At 42.4% G+C, this 17,942-nt stretch overlaps 1 protein-coding gene across 1 annotated transcript; it reads right to left on the bottom strand.

Annotated features, from left to right (window-relative positions):
* Positions 1–2,031: 2,031 nt before the first annotated feature.
* On the bottom strand, positions 2,032–13,056 carry LOC121011349 (histo-blood group ABO system transferase 2-like). Its single transcript, XM_040445616.1, is given in 4 exon segments — positions 2,032–2,448; positions 12,255–12,460; positions 12,463–12,858; positions 12,861–13,056. Coding segments are annotated over 4 exon segments (1,215 nt in total).
* Positions 13,057–17,942: the final 4,886 nt, after the last annotated feature.

Below are 17,942 nucleotides of genomic sequence, written 5' to 3'. Positions count from 1 at the left end.
CTGGTGCTTGAATGACATTTATTTATTTGCCATCATGCGTGTGTGGGAACGATATGGGGTGACACAGGAATCAGTAAGAAGGAGGAGAGAGCTAGCACCAGGAGCATCCAGGCCTTGTCGATCCTGTGAGGGGATGTGCATGGATTGGATGTCTGGGGGGTAGACGGAGGGTCCCAGTGAGAGGTGGCTCAGGGCCACTGCTCTCCCCGTCATGGTGGGCTGTTGTGACCTTGGAGGATGTGGCTGTGGACTGGTCTCAGGAGGAGCGGGAGCTCCTTGACAGGGCTCAGAGACTCCTGTACCGTGCTCTGGTGCTAGAGAACTTTGCACTTGTGGCCTCACTGGGTAAGTCTTTCACACTCACCCCGGCGTCCTTGACCAGACTCTTTCATTCTTCGTTTCTGCTCTAAATAAAAGAGCATCCCCTAACATTTAATTTTTTGACGGCACAGTTTGCATCTTTTTATGTTGTATATCCATTAACTAAGTTATGTAGCTATGATTATCTTAAATACTTTTTTTCTTTTAACCCTTGTATTAGAGTTAAGTGATTTATACATCACTATTACAGTAGTGAGTATTCTGAATTTGACTACATATTTACCTTTACCAGTAGTTTGATACTTTTATATGGTTTCATGCGACTAATTAGCATCTGTTCATTTCAGCTTGAAGAACTCCCTTTGGTGTTTCTTGTAGAGTAGGCCTAGCCGTCATGGATTCACTCAGCTTTGTGTTTCTGGGAAAATCTTTATCTCTTCCTCATTCTGAAGGACAGCTTTGCTGGGTAAAGTATAAATATTGGTTATCACATGTTCCCCCAGCACTTTGAATATATCATCCTACTCTTTCCTGCAAGGTTTCTTTGAGAAATAGGGATGTGGGTTTATGTGGGTTCCTTTGGATGAGATGACCTTTTCCTTTTGCTGCCTTCAGAATTCTGTTTTTGACTTTTGACAGTTTTATTATAATATGGCTTGGTGAAGTTTTCTTTGAGTTTAATCTATATGGGGACCTTTGAGCTTCCTGTACCTGAACATCCATATCTCCTCCCTGAGAGGTTTTTAGCCATTATGTGTTAAATAAGCTTTTTGCCTCCCTCTCTCTCTTTTTTTCTGTGATTCCCATAATGCAAATACTGTTTATTTGTTGGTGTCCCATAATTCACAGGGCCTTCTTCACTCTTTTTCATTCTTTTTTTCTTTCTGATAGGGGAATTTCAAATGACCTGTTTTTGAGTTCACAGATTCTTTCTTCTGGTTGATCAAGTCTGTTGTTGATAACCTCTATTGCCATTTTCATTTCATTCATTGTATTCTTCAGCTCCAGAATTTCTGTTTGTTTTATTATTATTATTTCAGTCTGTCTGTTGAACTTCGCAGTTTGCTCCTGTATCATTCTCTTGAATTTATTGAATTTTCTGTGTTCTCTTATAGATTCCTGAGCTTCCTTAAAATTATTTTGAATTCATTGTTCAGCAGTTCATAATCTCCATTTTTCCTCCTGGTCACTTATCAGAAATTACTGTGTCTCGTTTGAAGTGCGTGTTTCCTGTAGCCTGCATTCGCATCTGTATATTTGGTTGAAAGTCACCTCTTCCAGACTTTACGGACTGGGGGTCACCCCTTCCAGACTTTACGGACTGGTTTGCGTGGGAAAGACCTTCCCTGGTAGGTGAGTGCAAGGGCGCCAGCTGGGTGGGGTGTGGCGGTTCCAGCTCTGGGGAAGGCCCAGCTGCATAGTCTCCACGAAGCCCTTTCAGTTGAGGCAGCGACAGTGAGGACTGCAGCAGTCCTCAACAGCCAGTGTTGTAAGGTGTCCACAGGGCCGACGAAGACCACTGGGATCTTTGGTGGCAAAAGTGCTGAGGACCACCTCATCTCTTTTCCTCTCATAGCCCATGTTGTGGCCAGGGGGATCCCTCTTGGTAGCAGGTGTGGCTTTCGGGCACCCTTGCGGTTGTGGTAGCACTGGTGTCCCGTGCATACGTGCCACGGAACAGCCATGGACCTGGAGTCTGGAGTTGGGTGCTCACAGAGCAACAATGTCTCTGGGGTCTTGGGAACTGGCTAGCCTACAGATGCAGTGGTTCCGGTGTCTGAGGCACAGGCATGTGCAGAGCAGCCACAGAGCCAGGGACTGGAGCCCATGTACCAGTGGAGCAACAGTGGCTTTGGGCGTTGGATGGTCTGAAGCAGCAGTAGCTCTCCTGCCCAAGATGTGGGCACACGTGGAGAAGCTATGCATCTGAGATCTGAAGTGTCGGCACACCCCCAGAAGCCATGGCTCTGGGATCCAGGGCACACGCAGGTGGGGGGTGGGGGGGCTGGTAGCCCTGGTCCCGGGGTAGCGTAATAGCAGCTCCCTCAGGGAAGGACCTGCAGCAGCGATGCCCTCCCCGAGGGTTCCAGGGTGGCACGGCTGTGGCAAAAACTGCTGGTGCCCTCTCTGGAACGGAGTATGGGTTCTGTGCTGATTAACGCAAGGTTCTCTGCCGTAAAAGCTGCAGGTGTGGCTGATGTGGGGGATGTTTAAGTTCTCGGTGGCAAGGGCTGCCAGGCTCCTTGCAGAGCAGGCACTGGGGGTCAATGATGGCACCCACCATGTGGTTGATACTGATGAAAGGTCTCTGCCCCTTCTCTCTTCTGCTAGCCATCTCCGGACATCTCAGGTAAGCGGAGCTCCCCGGCAGTCCATCCTGTGAGGTTATTCTTCATTTTTTTGCTCTACTGTGTTACTGTAGGTTCTTTTTTGTTTTGTTTTGTTTACTTATTTATTTTGAAAGAAAGCATGAGCAGGGGAGGGGTAGAGAGAGAGAGGGAGAGAGAGGGGTAGAGAGAGAAGGAGAGAGATGTGGGGCTTGAACCCATGAAACCATGAGATCATGACCTGAGCTGAAATCAAGAGTCAGACGTTTAACCAACTGAGCCACCCAGGTGCCCCTGTAGGTTCTTAATTGAACTCTTGAGTCCTCTCCAAACTATTTTTAGTCGTGGATAGTTTTTTTAATTGTTGTTTTTCTGTGGGAGGATGAAGGCTTGTAGCTCCTACCCAGCCATCTTGATGACATCAATCTTCCCAGAGTCTCACGATGCAGCAGTGTGTGGACCACCTGCTACTGGTGCCTGTATGAGCCTGGACCTAAAATGTGATATTTTAACATATGTATATATCCGTGAAACCACCATAATAATGATAATGAATATATAGATCACCCTCAAAGTTACCTCATGACCCTTTATAGTCCCTGTCTTCCTTCCTGGCTCCTTATCCCCATGATCAGAGATTAACTGTCTTTCATTCTAGACTTGTTTGCCTTTTCTAGAATGTTATATAAATGGAATTATAAAATATTTATTCTTTTTTGTTTGTTATCTCTTTTCATTTTGTTCAATTATTTGGAATTCATTGAAGTCATATGTTTGAGTACTTCATTCTTTTCATTACTGAGTAGTGTTTTCTGGTATGAACATACCCTAATTTCTTATTCTGTTCATCTGTTAATGAACCTTTGGACTGATTCCAGTTTGAGGTTATTATAAATAAAGCTGTTATGAACATTCATGAACCAGTCTTTTTGGGGGGTTAATACTTAGCAGTACAATGCCTGAATCAAGGGTTTGGTGAGTGTTTGTCATTCTGTGAACCGACAAAACTGTCCCAAAGTGGTTTTACCATTTTACATTCCCATCAGCAACTGATGAGAGTTCTAGCTTCTCTGGAGCTTCATCGACACTTGGTAGGTCAATCTTTTTAATTTCAGCCATTCCCAGATATGTGTAGTGATATCTCATTGTGACTCTAACTTGTAATCCCTTAGCAACTAGTGTTTTTAGAAATTTTACATACGATTAATGACATTCTCCTATTTTCTTTAGTGAATTGTCTGTTAAAATCTTTTCTTCATTTTAAAACATTTTTTTGTTATTTTATTGAGTTTTAAGAATTCTTAATAAATTCTGGATATGGGAAACCCGTTAGATATGTGGTTTGCCTATATAGGCATCCAGTGTGCGGCTTCTCTTTTCATCTCTTAACAGTGTCTTTCCTATGGCAGAAATCTTTAATGTTAGTGAAGTCAGATTTGTCTTTTTTTTTTTCTTTTATTGAACCCATTTTTTCAGTTATATAAAAGAAATCTGTATAACTCAAGAGAAAAAAATCTCTAATGTAAAGGAGGATCTATAGTTAGATTTATAATTCATTTTCAGTTAATTCTCCTTTATTGTGTGAGACATGGGGGTGAAAGTTCTCTTAAAAAAAGGACATCCGATTGCACCATCTAAATTAGTTGAAGAGTATCTTTTCTCACTGAATTGGCTTTGCACCTCTCTTAAAAAATCAGTTGCTCTTATATGATGTTATTTTTGGATTTTCTATTCTGTTTCATTCATCTCTTTATCTGTACTTTGGCAAGTATCTTAAAGTCCTAATATGATTTTATAATATGTCTTGAAATTGGATAATATAGTCTTCTAACTCTGTTTTTCTTTTCCAATTTGTGTTGGCTATTCTAACTCTTGCATTTCCATATGGTTTTAGACCCCCTTGTCAACTTCTAATGAAAACATACTAGGATTTTGACTGGGATTGCTTTAGATTAATTTGAATATAATTAGCACATTAACAATAGTGAGTGTTTCAGTCCATAAAAACAGAATATATTTCCCTTTATTTAGATATTTATTTTTTCTCAGAAGTATTTTCTAGTTTTCTGTTTATATTTCTTGTACATTTTATCTCCAAAAATTTCATGTCTGAGGCTCTTTTAAAAAGTATTTTTTGTGTCAATTTCCAGTTGTTCTTTGGTACTGTATAGAAGTGAAATTGCTTTATTTTTATTTTTTATTATTTTTGTATTTTTAAATTTTCTTTCTTAAATTGAAGTATAATTAAAATACAGCATTATATTAGTATCAGGTGTTACAATATAAGGATTCAGCAATTTTGTACATTACTCAGTGCTCTAAGGGTACTCTTAATCCTTTTCACCACCTCCCCTTTGGCAACCACCAGTTCTCTGTATTGAAGTATCTGTTTTTTTGTTTCTTTTTTTCTTTGTTTGTTCCTTTGCTTTTAAAAATTCCAAATGTGCATGATATCATATGGTATTTGTCTTTCTTTGGTTGACTTATTTCACGTATCAGTTGCACTCTTGACTGTATGCCCCAGATCATGAGTACTTAAGTTCATGCAAAAACTTGTGCCCAAATGTTTATAGCAACTTTATTCATAATAGCCCCAATGTCATTCAGTAGGTGAATGCTTAAATAAACTGTGGTCCATCCATACTATTTGGCAATAAAAAGTACCAAACTATTGATACATGCTACAACTTGAATGGTTTTCAAGGGAATTAAGTGCAAAGAGCCAATATCAATAGGGCACATAGTGTGTGGTTCCATTTATGTAATATTTTTAAAATCACAGATTAGTGGTTGCCAGAGAAGAATTAGGTAGCTAAGGAGGGAAGAAGGTGGCTGTGGTTATAAAAGGGATCCTTGTGATGGAACAGTTTTGTGTCTTGACTGTCACACAAATCTACACTTGACAAAATTGTGTAGATATAAACACACACGAGTACGTGAACTTGAAATATTAGCCTGGTGAACTGTATCATGTCAATTTTCTGGTCTTGATATTGTACTATAGTTATGCAAGTTGATGCCAAGGGGGAAACTTATGGGTTATCTTTTTGTTTCTTACAACTGTGTGTGAATCTACAGTGACCTCAAAATGAAAAGTTAAATGAAAGTAAGGGGATGGAAAAAGATATGCTACACTAACGCTAGTCTAAACAACACTATTATGCCTATAGTGAAATCATACAAAGTAGGTTTATCAACAAAGAATATTACTGAAGTAAAATAAGTATATAAAAGACTGATAAAGAGGCCTTTTCTAAGAGATTATGATAATCATAAATGTGCATACACCTAACAACAAACCTTAAATTATTTAAATTTTTTTTTCAACGTTTATTTATTTTTGGGACAGAGAGAGACAGAGCATGAACAGGGGAGGGGCAGAGAGAGAGGGAGACACAGAATCGGAAACAGGCTCCAGGCTCTGAGCCATCAGCCCAGAGCCCGACGCGGGGCTCGAACTCACGGACCGCAAGATCGTGACCTGGCTGAAGTCGGACGCTTAACCGACTGCGCCACCCAGGCGCCCCGAAACCTTAAATTATTTAAACAATAAGTCAGAAGCTAAAGTAAAACATAGACTAATCCACAATTACAATACAAAATTTCTGCAGTTTTCTCAATAATTGATAGAACAATTGAATGAATAATTGGTATGGATATAGAATCCTTGAAGAAATCAGTCAGCTAACTTGAACTAATTCACATTTATTTTTAGACTGCTCCATCCAACAACAGAATACACTTTCTTTTCAAGTACCCAAGAGATGTTCACCAAGATCACCATATTCTAGGAACTAAATCTCAACAAATTTAAAATGATTAAAATCATGAATGTATTTCTCTGGTCACAAAGAAATTATACTAGAAAGCATTAAAGTACATGATCTGGGAAAATCCATGAACATTTGGAAATTAGACAACATATTAATGAAGACTCAGACACAGAATTATAAGGCAAATTAAGAAATACTTTTAACTGAATGAAAATGAAAATCTAATATAGAATTGATACATCTGCAAGTACAGATAGATGAATCCACTATTATAGTTGAAGACTTCAACACCCCTCTACAAAAAAATGAACAGATCTAACGGGCAGAAAATCAATGAGGACATAACTGAGCTTAAGAGCACCATCAGTTATTTATTCTGGTATACATAGCATCTATGGAATATGTCATCCAACAGTAGTAGAATACACATTCTTCTCAAATGTGGAATATTCACCAAAGAGACTACATTCTGAGTCATAAAACACAATTTAAACTTAAAAGAATAGAAATCATGTAACATGTTTTCAGACTACCATGGAATTAAACTAGAAAAGATAGCTAGAAAATCTCAGAATATGTGGAGATTAAACAACACATTTCTAAACAATGCGTGGATCGAAGAGGAACTTGCAAGAGAAATTTTAAAATATTTTGAAATAAATGAAGTGAAAATATAATCTACCTAAATTTGTGGGATGAAGAAAAATCTAAAATCAGTCATCTAAACCAGAAACTTTAGCAATTGAAGAAAGAAAAGAAAATTAAATCCAAAGTAATAAGAAAAGAAATAATAAGAGGGTAGAAGTCAATGAAATTGAAAGCAGGAAATCAACAGATAAAATCAACAAAACCAAAAACTAATTATTTGAAATATCAACAAAATCAATAAGCTTCTAACTGGGCTAGTTCAAAAGAGAGAAGACACAAATTACTAATATCAGAAATGAAAGAGTTCACAGCACTACAGACTCCATAGATACTAAAAGGATAATAAAAGAATATTATAAACAACTCTATGCCCACAAATTTAATAACTTAGATGAAATGAACCGATTCCTTAAAAGACACAGTCTGACAAAATTCACGCAAGAAAAAACAAACTGAATAGGCTTTTTATGTCTATTAAAGAGTTTGAATCAGTATTTAATAATCTTCCAAAACAGAAAGTACCAGCTCCAAGTAGTTTCACTGGTGAGTTCTACCAAATATTTGAGAAGTTATATCATTTCTCTACAATCTCATTCAGAGGATAAAGGCAGAAGGGATACTTTCTAATTCATTCTATGAGGCCAGCATTGCCCTAATACCAATGTTAGACAAAGACATTACAAGAAAAAAACTACAGATCAATATCTCCCATGAACATAAGTACAAAAATCAACAAAATATTAGCAAATCAAATCCAACAAGGTATGAGAAGTTCTACACCTCAGCCAAGTGGGATTTATTCCAAGGATGCAGTCTGACATTGGAAAGTCAATTAATGTCATCCATCACATCAACAGACTAAAGGATAAAAATCGCATGATCATATCAATAGATGCATAAAGAGCATATGACAAAAATCTAGCATTCATTCATTATTTTAAAAAACCTCAGCAAAGTAGAAATAGAGGAGAGCTTTCTCAGCTTTATATAGAACAACTTCAAAAACACTACAAATAACATCATACTTAATGGTGAGCAGCTAGGAGCTTTCCTGCTAAGATCAGAAACAAGGTAAGAATATGCTTTCTCATCATTCCTTTTCAGCATAGTATGGGAAGTCCTAACTAAGGCAATAAGGGAAGAAAAGGAAATAGAAATATTTAGGTTGGGAAGGAAGAAATGAAAATCTTTGTTTGTAGGTGACTATATTGTCTGTATAGAAAATCCTAAATAATCAAGAAAAAAAGAACTCCTGGAATTAATAAGTGATTATAGCAAAGTTTCAGAATATAAGTTAATATTCGAAAGTGTTAACTGCTTTCGTATATACCAGCAATGAACAATTGGAATTTAAAATTAAAAATAATACCATTTATATTAGCTTCCCCCAAAATGAAATACTTGAGAGCAAATGTAACTATATATATAGATATATATAAGATGTTTGTGAGTAAAACTACAAAACCAATGAATGGAATTAAAGAACTAAATAAATGTAGAGATACTCCATGTTCATGGATAGGAAGATTCAGTATAGTCAAGATGTCAGTTCTTCCCAACTTGATCTATAGATTAAATGCAATCACAGTGTAAATCCTAGCAAGTCATTTTGTGGATATTGGCAAACTGATCCTTAAGTTTAAGTTTGTATGAAGAGGCAAAGGATCTGGAATACCCAGCATAATATTGAAGGAGAACAGAGGACTGACAATACGTAGTATAAAGCTATAGTAATCGAGACAGTAGGGTATTGGTGAAAAAATAGACAGATAAATGGAACAGAAAAGAAAGCCCAGAAGTAGACCCACATAAATATCGTCAACTGATTTTTGGCAAAGCAGCAAAGGTAATTCAGTGGGAAAAAGATTGTCTTTTCTAATGTTGCTGCTGGACAATTGAACATCCACATCTAAAAAAAAAGTAATCTGGACACAGACCTTATACCCTTCACAAAAATTAACTCAGAATGGTCACAAACCTAAATGTAAGAAACCAAACCAAACAAAAAACCCACAAAAATTCCCAGAAGATGGAGAATTAAAGTGACCTTGGGTTTGGTGATGATTATTTATTTATTTATTTATTTATATTTATTAAAAAAATTTTTTTTTACATTTACTTATTTTTGATAGAGACAGAGCACAAGTGGGAGCGGGGCAGAGAGAGAAGGAGACACAGAATCCGAAACAGGCTCCAGGCTCCAGGCTCCGAGCTGTCAGCACAGAGCCCGACGAGGGGCTCTAACTCACAAACCACAGATCACGACCTGAGCCGAAGTCGGACGTTTAACCGACTGAGCCACCCAGGTGCCCCTGGTGATGACTTTTTAGACATAACATCAAATGCACAGTTTGTGAAAGAAAACATCATTTAAACTTTATTCAAATTGAAAACTCAGGATTTGCAAAACATGGTGTTAAAAGAATGGGAAGACAAGCCACAGACTGGGAGAAAATCTTTACAAAACACATATGTGATAAAGGACTGGTATCAAAAATATGGAAATTTCTTAAAACCCAACAATAATAACACGACAAACTCAATTGAAAAGGGTATAATAGGTCAGAATAGACATGGTCCCAGAGAATATATACAGATGGCAAATAACCTCTGAAAAGATACTCAACTTCACGTGTTATTAGGAAATTACAAATTAAAAAACAATGAGATACCACTACGCAACAATTAGAATGGCCAGTATCCAAAACAGAAACACCAAACAAAGGAAGTGTGTGGAACAAGAGGAATCCTTCATTGTTGCTGGGAATGCAAAACAGTACAGTCACTCTGGAGACTGGCAGTTTCTTTTACAAAGCTAAATACACTATTACCATACGATCCAGTTGATATTTACCCAAATGAGTTGAAACATATGTCCCCATACAATACTTCCCATGAATAATTTCCCAAACCTGGAAGCAAGAAAGATGCCCTTCAGTAGATGAGTGGAAAAACAAACTGATACAACTATAACATGGAATATTATTCAGTGATAAAAAGAAATGAGCTACCAAGCTACTAAAAGACATGGAAGAAACCCTTAATGGATATTGCTAAGTGAAGGAAGTCAATCTAAAAAGCTACACACTGTATGGTTCCCGCTACATGACATTCTAGAAAGGCAAAACCATGGAGAGAGTAAAAAGATCAGTGTTTGCCATGGGATCAGAAAGAGGGAGGGAAGGATGAATACACAGGTGGAGCACGGAGGACTTTTAGGGCAGGTAAAACTATCCTGTATGATACTATAATGATGAATACATGTCATTATACATTTGTCAAAAGCTATAGAATATACAGCACAAAGAATGAAACCTAGCATAAATTGTGGAAGTTAATTAATGATAATATATTAGCATTGGCTTCTCATTTGTACCAAATATACTAATGCAAAGGATTAATTATAAGAGAAATGGTATAGAGAGGGAGAAGGGGAGTTGACTATGGAAAATCCCATGTTCTGTCACTTTTTTTTTTTTTTTTTTGTAAATCAAGAACTGCTTTAAAAAAAAAAGTCAAGTGGGTGATGGCAAGTGAGGAGGGCACCTGTTGGGATGAGCACTGGCTGTCGTATGGAAACCAATTTGACAATAAATTATATTTAATATATATATATATATGAAAAAAGTCTATTTAAAAAAAATGTAGGAAACCAGCAATTAGACTGTGTTTCATTTTCAGCTAGGTGGAAGGGCCGAGAAGTGCCCCTTGAGGCCTCTGGCTGGACAGAGGTCTGAAAGGATGGAGAGGCCGGTTCTGGGACACCCTTTCACTCTGGAGTTCAGGGTAGACCGTGGACCAGGAAGGGAAGACCTGGACTGCAGGACCTGCTCTGCAGCCACAGCTGACAGTCAGGCTTCTGTGATCCTATGAGGATATTTTTATCTTGGGGCACCTGGGTGGCTCAGTCAGTTAAGCATCCAACTCATGATTTCGGCTCAGGGCATGATCTTGTGGTTCCTGAGTTTGAGCCCCGTGTCAGGCTCCCCGCTGATAGTGCGGATTCTGCTTGAGATTCTCTGTGTCTCTCTCTCTCTGCCCCTCCCCTGCGCATGCTCTCTCTCAAAAATAAACATAAAAATTTTTTTCATCTTGCATAGAGAGGAAAACATTTTTCCTGAATTATTCTTGTGTAGAAATAAGTTGATCAGTGTTGACACAGAAAAACATACAACTTGAGAATCAGAGCCTTTAACAGTTGGAAAGGGCCCTGAAATTAGTAAAATTTGCTGCCAACAGAAGAGAAATAAATGTTGCTCCTGTGCAACTTGCCTCTGCCCTTTGTGTATGAGGGGAGAAGCAGGACCAAGGGGGATGCCAGATTTCATGACACATAAGAGCCTTGTTGAAGGACACCAATATCACTTTAAAGTAAAAACAACAGGTTCTCATGAAAATTACAAACTTCCTATTATCATCTACACATAGGTTTACTTCAGCTAAGAGGACACTGGCAAATCACTAGTAAATTGAAACTGACACAGAAGCAGTCAGCAGGGGAAGGGGAGGCAGAGAGATCTATTTGTCGCTCAGTGGACAGCTGGCAGTGTTTGGGGATAGACAAGAAGCCAAGCACCAGGAAAGGATGTCTTTTTTGGTGTCACTTTATTCTTTTAGTTTTAACAAGGAAACTAAATGGAAGGCTTGTGGGCATCTGCTTGGCCAAGGCCAGAGCAGGCCCATGTGTGACTTTGTGCCACAAGAGACAGGAGACTTTGTGTCTAGGAACCTCTTCCTTGTTTTGGAAACGATCTTATCTCCGATCCCTGATATGTTAGGACAAGGTGAGACCACCCACCTCCTCCATCCTGAAAAGCGTTGGGAGCACACAGTGAGAATTTAAAGTTGATGGCAACTCAGGAACCATGCTTGAATTCTGGAATCAGGCCTGCCTAAGAGTGTGTGTTTGGTGTATGGCGGTAGGGGAGGACAGTACAAGGAGAGCCTACATTTGGGGAGATGGTGGGAGGCATCGGCAATTTTTCTCAACCAGACAGGAAAAGGAAGAGGGGTTATACCGTTTCTGGGTAAAACTGGTTTTAATTTAATGCCAGGAAGAAGATGAGGGCTGCCTCACCATCACCTCAGTCCTTTCTAGAAGTTTCCTTTGATAAGTCTTGATTTCCTGGTGCTTCTTCCATAGTCACAAATCCAATGCACTTTATGTTGGAAGACAAGTTGATACCTGCTGATCCCAGGTATTGTGCAGCATGTTGTGATTCCCCAGGTACTCAGGGCAGAGGACCTTGGAGGGTTTGTGGTAAAGCAGATACTCATTCCGGTGGCTCTCACCATGCCTCGCAGCTTTGATGTGGTTGGCTTGGTCGGCTATTTGTGCCTTGTGGCGGGCCTTGCTGAGCCTGTAAACCTCTGGCACTGACCCCCCAAAAAGGCCCCTGTGTAATGAAAGTCCCCCTCATCTTCAGGAACATGGGCTTGTGACTGAGGCCAACGTTCATAGGGGAAGTGGGTCCGACTGAGCCCATGGTAGCCAGGATGCAGGGTGCGGAACAAGGAGGAGAGGATCTCCACGCCCGTGTGGTCGCTGAACTTCATGTCCGCATCCACACACACAAGGTAATCTGCTTCCTGGTGGAAGCGTTGCTGGGGAAAATTGATTATCTCCGTGCGGTGAGTGGAGATGTCCTCCCAGTGGGCATGGCTCTGGACCTTGAGGATGACTGTCTGCCCACCTTTTTGGATGTTCATATGAGGAACGTAGTCTGGCTGGTCAGTGAAGACGTAGTAGTTCATCCTGTGTCCCGCCATGAAGTACATCTCTGCAGTTCCAGCAATACCTTCAGGTGGGTTTTGGGTTTTTTAGCAGGAAACGTGATGAATCCAATGGTGGCATTCTGGAGCTGGAACTGCTCATTCAGGATGTCAGTTTTTAAAATCCCCTCCCAGAGGATGGGAGCCAGCCGAGGGGTCATGACAAGGACATCTTTCCCAGAGGGTGTCAGAACATCTGGCTGGGGATACGTCATCTTTGATGATTTTATACTTTCCAGGCCATGGATTTTGCTAATAACCTTTCTTGTCCCAGCTGAGCTGCTTCGTAGCATCTGGTTTCTTGGATTCAGTAGTAGCAGCCAAAGAAGGCCAAGGCAAGAGCTACTAAAAGAAGGAAGTTCACTCAATGAGGCGAGTAACATTTTACGTCCTCTGAGAATATCCTCAGCAGCTGAGCCATGACCCCACTTTCAGTATTGCACCCTAAGTCTCCTGGATGCTGCTAAGGACCTGCACCTCCTCAAGGCTCCACTCACAGCAGCCTTCCCTGGGCAGAGTGAGGTGGAGCACATTGACTATGAGGTGTTCATGCCCTCTGCTTCTCCTGAGGTCCCACCTCCACACAAAGGGCCCCTGGAAGCTGGGAGTTCAGGGTCACCAAGCTAAGTAAGATTCCTAGACTGGCAGAACATTGATAAATTCAGTTCTGATTTGAGGTTGTATCAGATAACCAGGTAGCAGGACTCAGTCAATGGGCCACTAGAACCTCCGGGCCAGCATGTAGGAGGGCAGTCCAGACTCCTGAAACTGGCTCATGGAGGCCACTGAGCAGGTAAAAGGCAGAGATTGTGATGAAAGCAGGGCAGGGCAGTAGCCACCAGAGAGCATGAACAGGAGGGTAGAGGGCTTGTGCTCCAGCCTTCCCTTGACACTTACTGGCTGTGAGGCCTTTACATAAGCACAAAATTTCCTGAAAGTCAATAAAATTGAGAACAGAATGTCTTCAAGTTCACATCCAGGCAGGTTCATGTGGGCCATCATTCAGGAGGCCTGATTTGGTAACCATGCTGCAAGAGAGAGAGGATCTACAGCTCAAGGATTGTTTTCCTTTGTTCCTCTAATAATCACTTAAAATTCCACTGAGCCCTTACTCTGCAGATTCCAGGCCTTATACTGTGGTGAGGATTAGGCTGCTAAACCTTATGGGCATTATGTTGCTGACTCCTCAAATCAAGGCCAGGGGCTGGATGGTACACTACCCTCAAGGTCTAAGTGGAGAGACACACTCAGAGAGATGGGTGAACAGCCCATGACTGCATGGCCAGCTGGCAAGTGTCAACTAAGCAGCCAGACTCCAGGACTGGGTTCTTGGCCACCCTGTACTCTGATTCTCTGCCTTGCCTGTGTAGACTTTGCAGTTTCCTTTTTCCGGGCTCTTTCCCCCATCACGTTCCTTTGGTTTTCCCCCTTATGCTTGCCATAGGGTCCGTTGACCCTAGGCAGGGCCCTCAAGGTGGAGAAGGGAACTTGATCCAGGGTGATTTTAGACTCAGGGCTTATTGTACTCTGCCCACACCTGTATCCCCCTCTGTGGTCCTAGGAGTTCCAAGCTTATGTCTCTTGGAAAATAAAACTTCTGGCACAGACTTCTGCAGCGCCCTGTGGGACTAACAGTTGGTATAAGAGTCCCATGGCGGGTAGGGAGCACTTGCCATCTGCACCCTGAAACTGGCTGGCGTTCTTGTGTTGCTCTGCGGCACCTTGTTTCTGCCTCCCACAGAAGTAGGTGGCTGAAGACATGGTTTTTCCAGGCTTTCTGAAATCTTCTTAGGGTAGTTCTGAGCATGTTAGGAGGAAGGAATGAGTGACTTTTGGTGAGTGTCTTAAGGGTCTGACACTTCACCCTTGTGGTCCAGATAGTGACATTTGCCTAGCTGTGCATAAGAACGTTTGTGTAATCTTTTTTTTAAAGACTTTATTTTTAAGTAATCTCTGTACCCAACACGGGGCTTGAACTCACAACCCCGAGACCAAGAGTCAGATGCTCTACTGACTAAGCCAGACAGGCATCCCAAGAATGTTTGTGTAATCCTGATTGTCACCCCTAGTCAATGATGCTAATGTAGTGGCAAAATATCAAGACAACCCTGTGATGTTGCAAATGCCAGAAAACTGAAACACTGCTTTGAGGAAAAAATGGCACCAGAGGATGAGGAGCATGTGCTTGACATGCTTGTGGGTCTAGCCGTATGTGTCTGTGGCTCTGGTGCCTATCTGGGGACTCTGCTCATCCCAGGGCAGGCTCAACGCATTGCCCTGCTCACCATGGCATTTCCCTGGGAACCTTGGAGATTCAAGAACCTCACAGAATAAAGAGGTAGAAGGGATGGGGCAGACACTGGCGATGTAGGAAAAGACCAGAAAGAGACCACTGTAGCCTCTGACCACTCGGGCAAGCCCTGACTGCTCGGCAATGCCAGGCCACTAGCCCGAGAACCTCCAGGCTCACCTGTCTCCATGGCACCACCTGGCCAGTGTGTCAGGCCCTGGGCTCTGGCCTTCCTGACTCCAGCCTCAGCAACACAAGTGCCTGGATCCTCTTTAGACTGTCACCACTGCCACTGGCCACTTACATTGTCCAGACTTTATCCTAGCACCCCCAACCCTTTGTCCATGCTTCCCTAATATCCTCATTTTACCTCTTTCTGTAGAATCCAGGGGGTTATTCTGTGGCTTACACACCAGGACACATTCTCCAAAGGGCCCCCCGCTCCCTAGACCTGTTACACACCAAGACAAGGACTAGAACATATCCTCTCTCAATTGCTGTCATACCCGATGGGGACAGGGCCCTGCTTCAAGCTGCTAGTCCCTGGAAAAACAGCAGGAGGAAGCTGACCTGGAACAATAAATTGCTGCAGGTTCATTGCAGCCCCCATCCTCTCCCAGGAACCCAGAGACTCATCTGGAATACTGGCAAGACCTCCTCAGCAACTTCATTCTGTCCTGCCCCAGAATACCCACTCCTATCCCTCCAGATGGGACGAGTTACCCCTTCCTCCTCTTTTTGCTGTATTGGAGGGAGCCTTAAGAGAGCTTTTCAGGCATACCTTTGGATACTCTTATGCACCAGATTGAGAGGAATCCACCTTTACTTGCTCACATCCAAAAGCCACACTCCAAACAAGGTGTCAGGCCCCTTTCCATAAGTGTCCAATGATTTTGCCATGCAACTTGGTGTCTCTTTCTCCTTGAGGCCTCATCGGGTTGTAGGACCTTTTCTTTTTAGGATGCAGCGTACTCATGTCCTTTGTGTTACTGGAGCCATCCTGGCCGGGAGCCCTAAAGAAGCCATTTGCCTGATATAGGTAGTCTCAGCAAACTGCCGCGTCCAGATGTCTGACTGGAGATTCCGATAAAGACTTGCAAATCTGCCGCCAAGTACTTACCCCCTGGGCTAGAGGTTGGGCTCTTTGGGGGGATACCCCACGGACCACACCTGTGACTTCTGGCTGGGGCTGGATGTGAATGCCCTCAGGATGCAGTTCCTCAACTGAACTTGTTATAGGGTTGGGAAGGTGGGGAAGACGACAATCACAGCAGCTAGAGTGTCTGAGCACTTCTGTGGACCAGGACCCACAGGTCACATGCATTATCTACCAAATTTCAGCCTCTCAGCTACCTTGAGAAATGGGAGTAATCCTCATAGTCTTAGAAGTGAGGAAACGGAGGCTCAGAGAGAGAAAGTGTGTGAAGAAATGTTGATGGCTCCTGAGGAGCAGAATCTGCTCCTACCGCCCCCTGTTGGAGAGACAGGCTCGGTGAACTCACTTGTGTCTGTGCATATATTACAGTCCTCTGGGCCTCTGATATACATCTAAAAAATGGGAAAAAGTAACTCCCATTTCCATGGCTGTGGTGAGTGCAAAGTAAAATCATTGGTACGAAGGGGCTCCTGTCCCAAGCAACTGACACGGAGACAAAGAACAAAGATACGGTTCTTGGTTGCAGGATAAGCGCTGAGCCTGGCCAGGACCAAGAAACTGCCTCTTACATTTCAGTTTTTTTTTTTCTGTGGTGGACTGAGCTGCCTCCACATACTCTTACCACAAAGTGGGTCTTATATACAGAGCTGGGTTCCTGGGTCCCAGGGCTTCAGAACTCCTCCTGTGGCTCTGCTCCGTAGGGGTGATTCTGGAGCTCTCTCATGTCTAACTGCCCCACTCTCGCCTAGTTCAGTGATGGCCCACCGAGAGCTGCCTGAGGAAAGAGCCTGCGAGGCCTTCACCACCGGGACCTTCTCAGGATGAGTGTTCCTATGATCCTCGTGGCAAGGAGCCTATGGGATCCTCCCTAAACTGGATGCACTGGCAGTCACTCATCTTCTTGTGATGTGTGCTCTGTTGGTGGCAGTGGAAGGCCACCTTGCTCAGGATGAGAGGTGGCCCTGGGGCTGCCCTCACCCCTCAACTCCACTCCACATCATGGGTAGAGGCTGCTTCTAAAATGGGGTACGAACCTCTGTCTCTGTAGAAGCTAAGGGGAAAGAAGGTGGCACAGGGAGGTTGTGGGCAGAGAATCTACACTCCAGCCAAGTGCATGTGAACCAGGAGGTATGTTCCACTGCTCACCCATTCCGGGGGCTTACTGGAACGGTGCTAGCCATCCAGATGAGTTGGACGGGTGCAAGGTCTCGGATAAGTACTCTCACCTATAGATGAGCGTACAGGTATGATGGGTGCCTTGTCTAAAGACGAGGAGAGATGATGAAGGGTAGTTTGTTCTCACAACACAGATAATATCTTGGCTGTTGCCCAACTTCCACAGAACTGCCTGAGGACTGCTAGGCATCAGTAGCACCGGTGCTTTCCATGTGCTGCCTCCCCTCTCACTTCCCTCTGCCAAACTGTAGAATCTTTATCTAATCTGGTGTTGGGGAAATTATCATGACAGGACATCCTTCTAAATCTCTGATACCAAAATTTAGGATTTGGAGGTGAAAGCCACAATTTGTCTTTTCATGTCTGCTGCTGACATGTCATTTCCTCCATTAATCATGAAGCCCCCCCACCCCCATTTTCACCTGCCCGAGTTCATGTGCAGCGATAGTGGACAGCCTCCCCCGCCCCCCAGCAGACAT

The sequence above is a fragment of the Herpailurus yagouaroundi genome, unplaced genomic scaffold, assembly GCF_014898765.1.
Source record: "Herpailurus yagouaroundi ecotype Mexico unplaced genomic scaffold, PumYag 194, whole genome shotgun sequence".
NCBI lineage: Eukaryota > Metazoa > Chordata > Mammalia > Carnivora > Felidae > Herpailurus > Herpailurus yagouaroundi.
This window is presented reverse-complemented; position numbering and strand designations above follow the sequence as displayed.